Raw genomic sequence first — 16722 nt, forward strand, 5'->3', positions numbered from 1 at the left:
AGGAGGCTCGGGTATGTTTCCCAAGTTGACACGACTCACAATCTAATGTAGACAAACTAGATAAACTAGGCACCATCTTCTGAAGTTTGGATAAACTCGGATGTCCTAAACGTCTGTGGATTAGATCTGGAGAATCTGTAACTAGACATGTTGTGGAAGGACTGAGTGAGTTAAGGTAGTAAAGGCCTTCTGATTCACGTCCTGTACCAATTGTCTGTCCCGTACTGCGGTCCTGCATAATAAAAGAATCGTCAATAAAGTATATACCACAATGGAGGGCACGAGTCAAACGACTAACAGATGCAAGACTAAAAGGACAGCCAGGGACATAAAGAACGGAATCTAGGGTGATAGAAGACAAGGGATTAGCTTGTCCAACTCCTTTTGCCTTAGTTTGACATCCATTGGCTAAAGTAACAGTGGGAAGAGACTGTGAATATACAATATTTGACAAAAGTGATATATTACCAGAGATGTGATCAGAAGCGCCGGAGTCCATGACCCATGGGCCAAGAGTGCTAGACTGGGAAACACAAGCAAAAGAATTACCAGAAACAGAAGTATCAGTCTGAGCAACTGAGGCTACTTGTGGAGATGTCTGCTTACTTGCTCGATACTGAAGGAGCTCATTATATTCTTCTTTAGATAAAGAAAATCCTTGGTTACCTGGAGTCTCGGTCTGAGCAATGTAAGCATTTTTGGGTGGACGACCGTGTAAGGAATAACACATTTCACGAGTGTGTCCAAGTTTGTGACAATAAGAACACTTGGGTCTAGATCTTCCAAAACGACCTCCTCCTCGTCTATGCTCCATAGTTTGAGATGCCCGAACATCCATTGCCTGGGATGCAAGAACAGAGGAATCAAGTATCTGTGATGAGCTCACTGGTGGACTTGGTGCTGCAGCAAGGCGGAGTAATCGAGAGAATAATTCATCAACTGTCGGGACAGACGGACTAGCCAAAATCTGGTCGCGTACTGAATCAAGATCATTAGGAAGTCCAGCGAGGGTAAGAACGAGAAACATCTTCTGTCGCTGCTCTTGTTGTTTTTCCACACTAGCCGAAACTGGCATCAACTTCTCAAATTCCTCCATGACTGCCTGTACTTGACCCAAGTAAGTAGACATATCCAATTCCTGCTTCTTTAAGTTTGTCATCCGTGATATCACATCATAGAAGCGAGATATGTCATTAGTGTATAAGGTGCGTGCCTTTGCCCAAACCAAATAACATCGCCACAAGATGCTACATAACTGAGCATCGATTTTTGCCCAAAGTGCTATTGCCTTTTCATCTCCATCGCTAGACTGTTTGATTAGATGATCTTGAACACCTTGACCTCTACACCATAACTCGACAGATGAAGCCCAAGCTAAGTAGTTTGAACCTCCCATTAAAGGTTCCGAGGTAATAATAGCACTAGAGTTTCCAGAACTCATGTTTCTAGACCCAAAAGCATCAAATCCCAAAGACATTGTTGCAAATTATTACCAAATAGGAGAAAGAATCAACTGTAATCCACTGAAACAGTGTACGGAAACACAGAAACAGAAAACTGAAATACTGTAGCTGCCGGAATCTACTGTAGCTGTCGAAATAGTACTGTAGCTACCGGAAAAAACTCAAAGTTGTCGGAATGAAATGAAAACAGTAGGGGTAGGATCGGAATTACCAGGCGACCCAACTGTTCTGAAGGAAGATTTTCTAAAAATGGCCGGAAGTGGTCGTACGTGCCAGCGCGTGAGCTTCTGGTGGCGCGTGGAGGCGCGTGAGGCTGCTTCTGCCGGAGTTGTTCACTGGGGTTTGGTCGCCGGACAGTGACGACTCTTGTGGTAGTGTTGGATTTTGCACAACACTGAAAGAAATGAAGCAGATAGAAAACAACCTTAAAAAAATACTGATTTCTCTTTCCCGGAATCGCTGGAATTTATGCACAGCGATAAGTCTCTCACAATTGCTCTGATACCATGTGAGAAGGCACGGGAGAAAATATGTTATTGATATATTGAATGAATGAATAATACTACACAAGAGGTCCTTATTTATAGCTATACTATACAAGGACATACTACTCCTCTACCAATGTGGGACAATACTACACTATATACATGCTGTAAATTAACACTCCCCCTCAAGAGAAGAGACATTGCAGACTCAAAACAATAACTAACAGTTGGGAAAAACCTGAATTGTCAACATTTCTTCTACAGCAAGCAGGCTGAAGGATATTGTCCAATGGTCAGAAAAGTAAAACCAGAGCTCATTTAATACATAAACTAGAATATGTGCTACACAGTCAGAGAGTAGACAGGTGAAGTACACAGGTGTATCTCTTTTCATTATCTTTATTCAATTGGACAAGCCTTTCTCAAGAGTGCACACCCCATTGATGCCATTTCGCTCCTCAACTAATTGATTTTTCCTTGTTGTCTGCAAATATAATTAAAGATGTGGCAATTATGAGTTCTTCAAATATAGCTTTCATATAGAAATTTTTTGCATACTTGTCAAAAGAACCCTAGATAAGCCAAGGATTTCTAAGAAAATTACACAAGTAACTTTAACTTTAGGAAATCCTCTTCTCGTTTTCATCCGCCAGGACTGCACAAATCAGGACCAAAGAAATTGACATGGCCTCCCAGTAGAATTTACAGAGGAATAACGTTTTAGCCAAGAAAAAAAGAAGATACGTGCTCTGAATTTCTTGAAGTGCGCCCCCAAGGAGTGAGGTGGTGCTCAAATTCCACATATAGCTAAGTAGGTCAGAATTCATGAGAACAAGGAAGAGAAAAAGAGACATTGCAAGCTTAATGAGGTTGGTTATGTCCTCAGGAAATCAAATTTTGTTCTTGCAATGTGATATCTCATAGTAACAAACAACAGTTGAATTCAGGGCTCCAACGGTTAAAGATAGTGGTTTACTTCATGCTCAATAACGAACGGACTACTTTCCATGAAAAAAGACAAAATTACCTTCAAGATATAATCTTTGAATTAGTAAAATGTAATAGCTATAACTTAAAAAAGCGAATTACTGGAATGCATAGCAAGGTAAGCAATCAGGTATAGATGTACCAGACTACCAGCCACGTGTTTCATAAACTTCACCCCCTGGCAGCATAAAAGTTACAGCGCATATATACTAGAATGTTGGCAGCTCCATTCAATATTTACATTCCTTATGCGAACAGCAGTAGATAATCTCCCAGAGACCATATCGTAGTATACCAAGATAACTACATCAAAGCAAAAATAAGGAATTAAGTGTCCATCAAAGACGGGAGATTCTAACGGAACCATGACATTAATCACTAGTGTCAAAATAGTAATTGCTTCTTCATCTAGGCAATAAAATCGACCTACCTGAAAATGATAGTTCATCCACTGGAATATGGTGAGGAAGGGGAACCCGAGCCCTTTAGGAGCCCAACATCATCTACCACAATGTCAAGACCTCAGCCTTGTGTGCATTGACTCCCCATTCTGGATGCCTCTCAGAGTCTTCAGCACTTCTTGCATTGAAGGTCTCATATCCCTTTCTTGTTGCAGACATCGGAAAGCTGACTCAGCGACTAATGTAGTCATCCTCCTCACAGAGCTGTTTGTCATGAATCCAAGACTTGGATCAACTAATTCATGTACTGAATGAGTTTGGATTTTGTTGACAGCCATATTAGCCAAATTAATATCATGGTGGTGCCTGTTGGTATCCACAGCTTGTAATGATGAGATCAGCTCTATCAAGACCACCCCAAAACTATAGACATCACTCTTTTTGGTCAGCTGGTAACATTGGTAGTACTCAGAATCAACGTAGCCTGGTGTACCCTGTGGAGCAGTAGAGACATGTGTGACATTATTTGGGAACAATCTTGATAGCCCAAAATCAAAAACTTTCACATGGAAATCATTGTCTAATAGAATGTTGTTGGTTTTGACATCACGGTGTATTATAATTGAGGAGTGGAGATAAGCCTGAGCATCAGCAGTCTCAATGGCTATGTTCATTCGGACAGGCCAAGAGAGTAAACCAGATTTGGCCCGATTTCCATGCAGATGATCTGCCACTGTCACGTTTGATATGTACTCATAAACAAGCAGTAAATCTCGGCTTCGTTTTGATGTGCACCCGTATAATGTCACGAGGTGCTGGTGGCGGAGCTTAGTTAAAATCACAACTTCATTCATGAACTGCTCTACATGCTTGAAATTGTTCCCATACAAGCACAAAACTGTGGTGAGATGAATGGAGGTATGGCAAAATAATAGATCTGAAAAGCACAAACTATAAGGAAGAAGCACACTGTCAGAAGAAGACCTAGGGATACCTGAAAAAACATACCATGGAAATCTACAAACTAATCATAACAATTTTAGTAAATCACATTGCCTTACACTTTGTTCCTAGTTCACTTTTGTGTTAGCAAGTGTGAGAAGGCACGGGAGAAAATATGTTATTGATATTAGATGAACAATACAATACAAGAGGTCCTTATTTATAGCTATACTATACAAGGACATACTACTCTTCTACCAATGTGGGACAATACTACACTATATACATGCTGTAAACTAACACTCCCCTCAAGCAGGTGCATACAAATCATATGTACCGAGCTTGTTACATATATAACCAATACGAGGACCAGTGAGAGACTTGGTGAAAATATCTGCAAGTTGATCATTCGACCTCACAAACTTTGTAGCAATTTCTCCTGAAAGTATCTTTTCTCTGACGAAATGACAATCAATCTCAATATGTTTAGTTCTCTCATGGAACACTGGATTTGATGCAATATGAAGGGCAGCTTGATTATCGCACACAAGTTCCATCCGACTGATTTCACCAAATTTCAACTCCTTGAGCAATTGTTTGGTCCAGACTAGCTCACATGTTGCCATAGCCATTGCTCGATATTCTGCTTCTGCACTAGACCGAGCAACTACATTCTGTTTCTTGCTCTTCCAGGACACCAAATTTTCTCCTACTAAAACACAATATCCAGACGTAGAACGTCTATCAGAAGGTGATCCTGCCCAATCAGCATCTGAGTATCCAATGATCTGCTCATGACCTCGATCCTCAAAGAGTAACCCTTGCCTGGAGCCGATTTTATATATCGAATAATGTGGACAACTGCATCCCAATGACTATCACAGGGAAAATTCATAAACTGACTTACAACACTTACAGGATAAGAAATGTCGGGTCTAGTCACTGTGAGATAATTTAATTTTCCAACCAGCCGCCTATAGCTTGCAGGATCGCTAAGCGGCTCACCCTGTCCTGGCATAAGTTTAGAATTCGGATCCATCGGAGTGTCAACAGGTCTGCAACCTATCATCCCCGTCTCCTCAAGAATGTCTAAAGCATATTTTCTTTGAGAAATAATAATACCTGAGCTAGACTGGGCAACCTCAATACCTAGAAAGTACTTCAATCTGCCTAGATCCTTAGTTTGGAAGTGCTGGAAGAGATGCTGCTTCAGATTGGTAATACCATCCTGATCATTGCCAGTAATAACAATATCATCAACATAGACTACCAGATAAATACAGAGACTTGAAGCAGAGTGCCGATAAAACACAGAGTGATCAGCTTCACTACGAATCATGCCAAACTCCTGGATAACCGTGCTGAACTTACCAAACCAGGCTCGAGAAGACTGCTTTAGACCATAAAGTGACCGACGCAAGCGACATACAAGGCCACGAGACTCCCCCTGAGCAACAAAACCAGGTGGTTGCTCCATATAAACCTCATCCTCAAGATCACCGTGAAGAAAGGCATTTTTAATGTCCAGCTGATAGAGGGGCCAATGACGAACCGCAGCCATGGATAGAAAAAGGCGGACTGAAGCCACTTTAGCCACGGGAGAGAAGGTATCACTGTAATCGAGCCCAAATATCTGAGTATATCCTTTGGCAACAAGACGGGCCTTAAGTCGATCAATCTGTCCATCGGGACCAACTTTGACTGCATAAACCCAATGACAACCAACAGTAGATTTACCTGAAGGAAGAGGAACAAGTTCCCAAGTACCACTTGTATGTAAAGCAAAAATCTCGTCACTTATAGCCTGTCGCCATCCTGGATGAGACAACGCTTCACCTATAGACTTAGGGATGGAAACCGAGGACAAAGAAGATATAAAAGCATAATGGGGAGATGACAGACGATGATAGCTCAAACCGACATAATGAGGATTAAGGTTAAGTGTGGTCCGTATAACTTTCCGAAGTGCAATCGGTGTACTAGGAGCAGGGTCCGCAGCAGGAGCAGGGTCAGGTGCAGGACGAGAACCAATTGGGCCTGATGGAAGACGCAAACGACGATGATAAGTCAAGAGTGGTGTTCCTGTGGCTGGGGAACTAGGGGGAACAACACTAGACTCCTCAACGGTTGGTATGGATGAAACCTCTGTGGTCGAAGGTGGAGGAGGAGCTATAGTAAACTCCTCAAAGGTCGGTATAGGTAAGACCTCAGATATATCATGGTGGTCAGCAGAGGTAAAGAAAGGTTTAGACTCAAAAAATGTGACGTCAGCTGACATAAGGTACCTACGAAGATCTGGAGAATAACAACGATATCCCTTCTAAACACCAGAATAACCAAGGAAGACACACTTGAAAGCACGAGGAGCTAACTTATCTTTCCCAGGGACTAAGTTATGAACAAAACACGTGCTCCCAAAAACACGAGGTGGAAGAGAGTATAAGGGTGACTGGGAAAATAATACTGAATGCGGAATCTGATTCTTGATGGGAGATGAAGGCATCCGATTAATCAAATAACAAGCTGTGAGAACTGCATCACCCCAAAAACGCAACGGAACACGAGATTCAATTAGAAGTGTGCGAGCAGTCTCAATAAGGTGCCTATTCTTTCTCTCAGCAACCCCATTTTGCTGAGGGGTATAAGGACAAAATGTCTGATGAATAATTCCTTGAGAAGTCATAAACTGCTGAAATTGAGAAGATAAATATTCTAAGGCATTATCACTGCGAAAAATGCGAATAGAAACACCAAATTGGTTTTTGATTTCAGCACAGAAACTCTGGAATATAGAAAATAACTCAGAACGATCTTTCATTAAGAAAAGCCAAGTACATCTTGAATAATCATCAATGAAACTGACAAAATAACAAAATCCCAAGGATAAATTGACTCTACTAGGACCCCATATATCAGAATGAACTAAGGAGAAGACAGACTCTGCATGACTCTCAACACTACGCGAAAAGGAGACTCGGGTATGTTTCCCAAGTTGACACGACTCACAATCTAATGTAGACAAACTAGATAAACTAGGCATCATCTTCTGAAGTTTGGATAAACTCGGATGTCCTAAACGTCTGTGGATTAGATTTGGAGAATCTGTAATTAGACATGTTGTGGAAGGACTGAGTGAGTTAAGGTAGTAAAGGCCTTCTGATTCACGTCCTGTACCAATTGTCTGTCCCGTACTGCGGTCCTGCATAATAAAAGAATCGTCAATAAAGTATATACCACAATGGAGGGCACGAGTCAAACGACTAACAGATGCAAGACTAAAAGGACAGCCAGGGACATAAAGAACGGAATCTAGGGTGATAGAAGACAAGGGATTAGCTTGTCCAACTCCTTTTGCCTTAGTTTGACATCCATTGGCTAAAGTAACATTGGGAAGAGACTGTGAATATACAATATTTGACAAAAGTGATATATTACCAGAGATGTGATCAGAAGCGCCGGAGTCCATGACCCATGGGCCAAGAGTGCTAGACTGGGAAACACAAGCAAAAGAATTACCAGTAACAAAAGTATCAGTCTGAGCAACTGAGACTACTTGTGGAGATGTCTGCTTACTTGCTCGATACTGAAGGAGCTCATTATATTCTTCTTTAGATAAAGAAAATCCTTGGTTACCTGGAGTCTCGGTCTGAGCAATGTAAGCATTTTTGGGTGGACGACCATGTAAGGAATAACACATTTCCACGAGTGTGTCCAAGTTTGTGACAATAAGAACACTTGGGTCTAGATCTTCCAAAACGACCTCCTCCTCGTCTATGCTCCATAGTTTGAGATGTCTGAACATCCATTGTCTGGGATGCAAGAACAGAGGAATCAAGTATCTGTGATGAGATCACTGGTGGACTTGGTGCTGCAGCAAGGTGGAGTAATCGAGAGAATAATTCATCAACTGTCGGGACAGACGGACTAGCCAAAATCTGGTCGCGTACTGAATCAAGATCATTAGGAAGTCCAGCGAGGGTAAGAACGAGAAACATCTTCTGTCGTTGCTCTTGTTGTTTTTTCACACTAGCAGAAACTGGTATCAACTTCTCAAATTCCTCCATGACTGCCTGTACTTGACCCAAGTAAGTAGACATATTCAATTCCTGCTTCTTTAAGTTTGTCATCCGTGATATCACATCATAGAAGCGAGATATGTCATTAGTGTATAAGGTGCGTGCCTTTGCCCAAACCAAATAACATGTCTGGAATGGACGAAACAAGGGCATCAACTTGGAATCAATAGATCGCCACAAGATGCTACATAACTGAGCATCGATTTTTGCCCAAAGTGCTATTGCCTTTTCATCTCCATCGCTAGACTGTTTGATTAGATGATCTTGAACACCTTGACCTCTACACCATAACTCGACAGATGAAGCCCAAGCTAAGTAGTTTGAACCTCCCATTAAAGGTTCCGAGGTAATAATAGCACTAGAGCTTCCAGAACTCATGTTTCTAGACCCAAAAGCATCAAATCCCAAAGACATTGTTGCAAATTATTACCAAATAGGAGAAAGAATCAATTGTAATCCACTGAAACAGTGTACGGAAACACAGAAACAGAAAACTGAAATACTGTAGCTGCCGGAATCTACTGTAGCTGTCGGAATAGTACTGTAGCTGCCGGAAAAAAACTCAAAGTTGTCGGAATGAAATGAAAACAGTAGGGGTAGGATTGGAATTACCAGGCGACCCAACTGTTCTGAAGGAAGATTTTCAAAAAATGGCCGGAAGTGGTCGTATGCGCCGGCGCGTGAGTCACGCGCGTGAGCTTCTGGTGGCGCGTGGAGGCGCGTGAGGAGGCTGCTGCCGGAGTTTTTCACTGGGGTTTGGTCGCCGGACAGTGACGACTCTTGTGGTAGTGTTGGATTTTGCACAACACTGACAGAAATGAAGCAGATAGAAAACAACCTTAAAAAAGTACTGATTTCTCTTTCCCGGAATCGCTGGAATTTATGCACAACGATTTCTCTTTCCCGGAATCGCTGGAATTTATGCACAGCGATAAGTCTCTCACAATTGCTCTGATACCATGTGAGAAGGCACGGGAGAAAATATGTTATTGATATTAGATGAACAATACAATACAAGAGGTCCTTATTTATAGCTATACTATATAAGGACATACTACTCTTCTACCAATGTGGGACAATACTACACTATATACATGCTGTAAACTAACAGCAAGTAATTGCATAATGTGTTTTATTAGGTGTATCCATTGAATCAAATGCCTCTAGTATCTACTCATGCAATAGGATGAGATTAGAAAGAACCCTCTAAACATGGATAGACCACCTATCAACATGGCCATGCAATCTGTAGAACTAGAACAAGCAATGTTTTAGACCATGAACTAAAGATTCATCAACTGAAATTTTAAGGTCTCGCAAATCAATAATAGTAAACAGGAAAGACACTAACTTTTTTCACTCAGCAGCAATAAAAATAAACAGAAATGGTTAAGGAAAAACCCAAAAACCTTGATCTTCGTATATTTGCTGTAGAGCTTCACATAGAGCGTCTCTATCTGAAACCAAATTTCAAAAAATTAGAAAAAAAACAGTAAAACTGAAAAGAAAAAAAGTAGTCTTGATAACCCTAACTTAGTATAAGGGTTTATTAGTGAAATTGGACGGAGAAAATAGAACAACATCTCAAGTTGAATTTAGGAACAAAACCTGCGGTACTAAAGCCAACGTAGAAAAATTTGAGGGAATAGAATGGAGGTGTTTTTCAGTTCAGCTTCCCATACTGACAATTTCGAATCACAAATTCACAAGCTTTGGCGGGAGATATGGGAAATTCCAATTTGGAAGATGAATTCTTGGCTCTTGCCAGCACAAGATGCAGATGTTTAAACTTTAAAGCCACTTTAAATTCTAAGGTTTTTCAGCTTCCACAAATCATTATAATGCAGAACCTTAGCCAATCAAATAAAGTTAAAACTTCAGTGACAGAGTTGATCACCATTCCTTATTAATAATGCAGTATCTTAGCCAATCGAATTTTAGACTGGACCTTCCTTGCTTCCTGCGAAAGTCCAGAACTACGAAGACCATCAACAACAAATCGTTTGTCTGATTTAAGAATTCTCATGCCACCTCTAATACACGATAGTAGTAACTTAGATGCAGCACGAAACCTCCCAGCTTTGCAAAGACCGTGCACTATGGTAGAGTAAGTAACAGAATCCTTCACATCCATTGACTCAAACATCTGCAAAGCATGATCAAAGTGACCAGCTTTACACAACCCATTGATAAAAGAATTCCATGCGACCAAGTTAGAATCAAAACCCATCATACTCATACCGTTCAAATGTTGCAGGGCCTCTTTGAAATTGCCAGTCCTGCACAAGCCATCAATCAAGATAGCATGGGTGTACTTGTCAGATTCCAAACCTTCTTTTTCTGCCTCGTATAACAACCTATAAGCATTATCCAGCTGACCTTCCTTACAATATAGATTAACAATGGTATTAAAAGACACAGTATCAAGGCTAAAGCCACTTGTAATAATATAGCCCAGGTACTCGCGGGCCTCAGTTATCCTCCCAGTTTTAAGTAACATACTTGCGACTGTACAGTAAGCAAAGGCATCATACGTATATCCTTTCCTTCTCATCTCCACAAAAATTTTAAGGCCTTCTTCAAATTGTTTACATCTGAAGCAACATTTCATTATTGTCGTATAAGTGATGGCATTCGGGATATGACCCCATTCGACCAATTCGGTGAGGAACTCTCTTGCAGCTTTTCCTCGTCTTGACTTGCACAACCCATGAATAAGAATGTTGTAAGTTACTAACTGAGGGATAAATCCATGACGCTTTAAGCTCCTAAATAACATTAGGGCATTCTCCGTATATCCATTCATACAAAGACCGTTAATTAGAATATTGAATGTTGCAGGATGAACAGAAATATCTTTTAAAAGAATATCTTGAAAAACCCTGTACGCTTCATCTGGCTTTCCCACTTTAAAGAAGCAATGCATTAATGTGTTGTAACTCCAAATATCAGGAAGAATACTCATCTCAAGCATTTCATCAAACAGATCGAGACATGGAGATAACAGGCAATATCTTGTAGCTCCAGCAATCAAAGAGTTATATGTAATAACATTAGGGTTAATTCCAGCCTCCTTCATCCTATGAAGAACGGAATAACCAGCATCTATGCCAACAAAGCGGCAATATGCAGCAATCAATGTGTTGTAAGTGACAACATCTGGTTGTACTCCAATTCTTATGCCATCAACTATAACAGCTTCAGCTTTCTCCAATTGTTTGGCTTTACAAAGAGATGCCACGCAAACATTCATTAACCTTGTTGATAATTTATCTTTGATGCTCCACATCTAATCCAACAGTTTAAACCTGATATCTGAAGCATTTTTCGAACAAAAGAAAGCATTTTTCGAGAAAAATTAAGAATTTTTTGAAGAATAGTAAGTATATTTTTGACCTAAAAAGTATCAGACAAATACTTCGCAGATATCGAACGCTTTTATAAAGTACAAAAGAATAGCATCTTCCTTTACAATAAGCATTCTTTCTATTCAAGCTGAAATGACACAGTGCAAATATGAAATCGCTGTTTGAAATCCGTTATTCTAAATTATTTATTCTGATGAGAACATATAAAATGCATAAAATGATCAATGCATATGAAAATACAAAATTCTAAACACAAAATCACCTATTGGCACACAAGAATAACCCATAACTGGAAAGAATAAATACCTTAAATACAATGAACTCTGTTTCAATGGAGCAGAAAAAATGGGTCAAAAATAATCAATAGCCTTAACCAGATGGCTATCGAGCAAGAAATGAGAAGAAATTTCAAACAACTCTCTTTGCAGTTTCTGAACATCAATTACTGCCGGTAGCAACACCACCTGAAAATTTCAAAAGACTTTCGACGAGTTTTAACAGAAAGCATCCTAAAGTATGCCTAAAGGTCAATTACATCCTTAAAGTATCAAAAAGTGAACAAGTTTGGTCCACAGTTAGTATTTCCAGATTTGGGAATGAGCATGTCATCGACGGGAGGATGGGCGATGGCTATGTTGCTATGCGCATTATTTTTTTGCACCGTTAGTTTTACATGGAAATACTAACTTTGGATCAAATTTGTAAATATTTTTATAATTTAAGGGCTCGTTACTTGTTCATGGAAAGAGAAAATAATTAGGGGATATGTGAAGTTATTTAATTTATGTTTGGTGAGCTTTTATTTATAAGAATTAGTTATACCATAAAAAAACTAAATGATAAAAGTGTTATCCTCCAAAAATTTTGTTTCAAAGTTCCTAAAAGGTGAAGGTTAAAATTAAAAAAATAAAAAGTATTCACGTAATATAATTGAGGCAATCAAATTGTTATTTTTTTTTGGACTCAAAGTATAAAAATAGGTGAAAAAATAATTGGTGATCATTTTATGTATAACGCATGAATTACATGCGCTAACGTGTCGTTAAGGTATAGCGCATGAAATACATATGTTATACCTGATTTTCAAAAGGCGGTCAAAGTACAAATGTAGCGCATATATTAGATACGTTATACTTGAAGTTGAAAAGACAAATAGGTATAGTGCATCAAATATATACGCTATACCTGTATTTAAAACGGTCAGCCTTCTTCTTCGGAACAGAAGCCAAAAAGCCCCCCCCTCCCCCCCCCATTTTTAAAGCTTAGAGCTCCATTAGAGCTCACCCGTCCCCCAAAATCGTGTCCCCTTATTATTTTACGGAGCTAACACCAGATCCAAGGCGTTGTCGTGTAGTGGAGCTCTTTTATTGCTCGTTTCGGTGGTTAAATCTTCATTATTTCTCAATTCAAAAAAACTCTAAAAAAGGTATTCCGAATCACTTTTGTAGTTAACTCATGTATATAATTGACTAAGTAGTTATTTTTACTGTGTTATATGCTTATTGTGATTGTCTTTTGATATATTTATTTTTTTGTTTTTTACCCTAATTAGTTTATTTATGTGCAAAAAATTATGAAAATTGTATATTATTATTTTGTTGAATAATTAGTGTTATATGTGACTTTAGTATTGTACATATAATAATATGTGACTTTATTGTTGTTTAATACCCTTTAATGTTATGTTGTGCCTTTTCTTGTTATGCAATGTAGTTTAGCCTAGAAAAACTGATAATAATTTTTAATTTATGTTAGTTGATGTTGTTTATGGCCATTTAGACTAGTGTAACTTTAGTGCTCTTTAGGATTCTTTAGTGTAAAATAAAAACTATGTGCCCTCATTAACTAACCTGGTTAGAGTACTTAATTATCGATCAAATGTTAATCAATTATTAAGTATTTATTAAATGTATTATTAGATACAACAACAACAACAACAACCCAGTATAATCCACTAGTGGGGTCTGGGGAGGGTAGTGTGTACGCAGACCTTACCCCTACCATGAGATAGAGAGGTTGTTTCCAATAGACCCTCGGCATCCTTCCCTCCAAGAACTCCCCACCTTACTCTTGGGGTGACTCGAACTCACAACCTCTTGGTTGGAAGTGGAGGTTGCTTACCATCAGAGCAACCCCTCTTGTCAAAAATGTATTATTAGATATCAATCAAATATTAGATATGAATCATAAAATAATTAGTTGACAGTACAAAAGAGACGTTGCTGGATTTTTGTGTAAAATATAAAAGTTAACAAACAAATCGTTAGGAATGAAATAAATTGAATATTATTTAGTACTAAGCTTTTAGTATTTTTTTTATATGAATAATTATTAAATATATCGTGATTAATTAATAAAATTAAATATTTAATTTTCTTATAACCCAAAAATATCTGGAGAAAAAAATTACAGTTCAAACAAAACTCTGTTGAATTTTAGTCAAAAAATCTAAGAAACTAACATATAAATAATTATTTTATTTATCAACCTAAGTAATAATATAGAAAATTTATCGATTAAATATTAATATAAAAAATATCAATATATTTAAAGATGTTAAACGATTAACGAGAAAAATACATTAATTCATATTATTCAATTTACAAACATCGGCATGGATCTCTCCCATGTGCATCTTGGACATGTTGTTCGAGAGCTACTGTTGCTCCAGGGTGTCCATAGGTCTTCACACATTTGGGATGGACACTTGTTGTCCCAGACCTTCCACCCCAGACATATAAACGATCTCTGGGAGTTCATTAGGGATCACCCACTTCATCCCCGTACAGTTACACGCCTTGAGCGGATGGAGTTTTACCGGATTATCGAGATCGGCCGGTTAAATTTCGGCTGGCTCTTGATCACGGATATAATAGAGCGGTGGCGACCTAAGACTCATACATTTCATCTACTTATCAGCGAGGCTACCATCTAGCTAGAGGATGTGGAGGTTCTATTCGGGTTGCCCGTTCATGGTATGGATGTTAGCTGCCCGCAGGCTCTTAGGGATTATACGAGAAAGGACTAGCTACATATGTTGCATAGGCTCACCAGTTTCCAGCATGCGGAGTCGATTGCTATGAGTGGTGCTAGCCGATTGCAGTTGTCGCCAGTTATGCACCATCTAGTGGCGCTACACGTGGAGATTGATTATGACTCCCTGGTAGAGGCTATCGAGCGGCATACGAGGTTGTGACTATTGATGATGTTTGGTGGTATTTTGTTCCCGAACACTTTGGGAAAACCAGTTAACTTGCGATTTCCGTATCAAGTAGAGAGGCTAGATGAGTTACCTACTTACAGGTGGGGTGGAGCTATTCTGGTCTACCTTTATAGGAAGTTGTGCCAATCGTCCATGGGCACCGTGAGAGATGTCACCGTTTTATTCCACTGCTGTAAGTGATAACATTATCGATTCTTTTCATGATTATAACATATATAATACAAAATAACTTAAATTTTACGTCCACATCTATATTAGTTTCGGGCCTGAGAGCGATTCATGCAGATCCAACCACCTCTCCCACCGATAGCTCCAGATGCACCTCCTTCATCGTTTCTACCACTTTCTAGGAGGTGGGAAGGACAACAAAAGACTATTAATTAGTATGTTATAAATAATATATTAACCAACATAACTTTTAATAATAATAACTTAGAACTTGTTTACACATCCAACGTCTGCAACCTGGATTTCAGTTTGACCAGCATAGATTCAAAATCGCATGTTTGCTACAGTAATACCTTGGTACGTCATTGCGTCCAGACATGTCGTAATGCTCGAACTTGAAAATTTTATGGAAAGTTGTTTTATTCGTTTGGTTAAGCTGCAAATAATAATGCAAAATGTGCGCGCGGGGGGGGGGGGGAGGTGTTTATAGGCAGCTATGAGTGATTTTAGGTTACACAACGCATATTGTTGATGCGTTATGTTTCACGTGCAAAACAATTCTTTACGGTACAAGTCTGTGCAGTTTTTTCAGGTCGACGTGACAATACACATAACGCATATCATTGATGCGTTATGTTTTCGCGTGCTAATGATTCTTTACGGTACAAGTCGATGCAGCTTTTTCAGGTTAACAACTTTTTCAGGTAGACATGACAATACACATAATGCATATTATTAATGCGTGGTTCGCATGCTAATCATTATTTACGGTACAAGTTCGTGCAACTTTTTCAGGTCGATAGCTTTTTCAAGTCAACTTGACAATACACATAACACATATTATTGATGCGATATGTTTAACGTATAAGTTCGTGCAGTTTAGTTCTTTCTAAGTTGAACCAACATTCTAGTTTTCAAAAACACAATTTATCCCGTAACGACCCGACCGGTCATTTTGAGAATTAGAGCCCTCATCCCCTAATATTTGTTTTCCCTATATTTGTTTCTGCTTTTGGGACTTGTCGGAGTGATTGGTTATGGAATTCAGAGAGTTTTGGGACACTTAGTCCCTAGTTATGAGTTTAAGCCTTAGAGTTTGGACCGTAATTGAAAATGTGTGAAGACGGATCCGAAATGGAATTCAGTCGACTCCGTTGAGTGATTTTGGGGTTAGGAGCGCATCCGGAATGTGTTTTGGGGGTCTGTAGTAGATTTAGGCTTGAATTGGCGGAAGTTAGTTTTTCGCCAATTTCGGCCGATAGTGAAAATTTTGATATCGAGCTCGGAATGGAATTCCGAAAGTGATTGTAGGTTCATAGTGTCATTTGTGACATGTGTGTAAATTTTGAGGTCATTCGGACTAGATTTAACGTGTTTCGGCGTCGTTTGTAGAACTTGGAAAATTTTAAATTCTTAGGCTTTGAATATGTGCTTAATTCATGATTTTGGTGTTGTTAGACGTGGTTTGAAGGCTCAACTAAGTTCGTATGGTGTTTTGGGATTGGTTGGTATATTTGGTTGAGGTCCCGAGGGCCTCGGTGTATTTCATATGCTTAACGGGTGAAAGCTTGGACTTAGAGGAATTTTTTATTTTTGCTAGTTCTGGTGT

General features: G+C 39.2%; 2 protein-coding genes across 6 annotated transcripts; both read right to left on the reverse strand.

Moving 5' to 3' along the window:
* Window positions 1-3449: 3449 nt before the first annotated feature.
* LOC142172169 (LEAF RUST 10 DISEASE-RESISTANCE LOCUS RECEPTOR-LIKE PROTEIN KINASE-like 1.4) lies at window positions 3450-5317 on the reverse strand. Its single transcript, XM_075235953.1, has 2 exons — window positions 5284-5317; window positions 3450-4330 (listed from the first exon to the last, which is right to left on the reverse strand). The coding sequence occupies exons 1-2, from the start codon at window positions 5315-5317 to the stop codon at window positions 3450-3452; spliced, it is 915 nt and encodes a 304-aa protein (XP_075092054.1).
* On the reverse strand, window positions 3694-12324 carry LOC107821808 (uncharacterized). 5 transcript variants are annotated; one of them, XR_012701535.1, is made up of 4 exons: window positions 12029-12324; window positions 9963-11669; window positions 9764-9811; window positions 3694-3830 (listed from the first exon to the last, which is right to left on the reverse strand). XR_012701535.1 is itself a non-coding variant. In XM_016648266.2 (2 exons), the coding sequence occupies exon 2, from the start codon at window positions 11641-11643 to the stop codon at window positions 10261-10263; it is 1383 nt and encodes a 460-aa protein (XP_016503752.1). In that variant the 5' UTR covers window positions 11644-11669; window positions 12029-12324; the 3' UTR covers window positions 9819-10260. The 5 variants fall into 5 exon arrangements, 1 of the variants encoding a protein (XP_016503752.1); XR_012701538.1 differs by having other exon boundaries at window positions 9963-11576; window positions 12029-12322; XR_012701536.1 differs by lacking the exon at window positions 3694-3830 and adding an exon at window positions 4072-4205.
* Between the last annotated feature and the right edge of the window lie 4398 nt (window positions 12325-16722).

This window comes from Nicotiana tabacum, chromosome 17, assembly GCF_000715075.1.
Source record: "Nicotiana tabacum cultivar K326 chromosome 17, ASM71507v2, whole genome shotgun sequence".
Lineage (NCBI taxonomy): Eukaryota > Viridiplantae > Streptophyta > Magnoliopsida > Solanales > Solanaceae > Nicotiana > Nicotiana tabacum.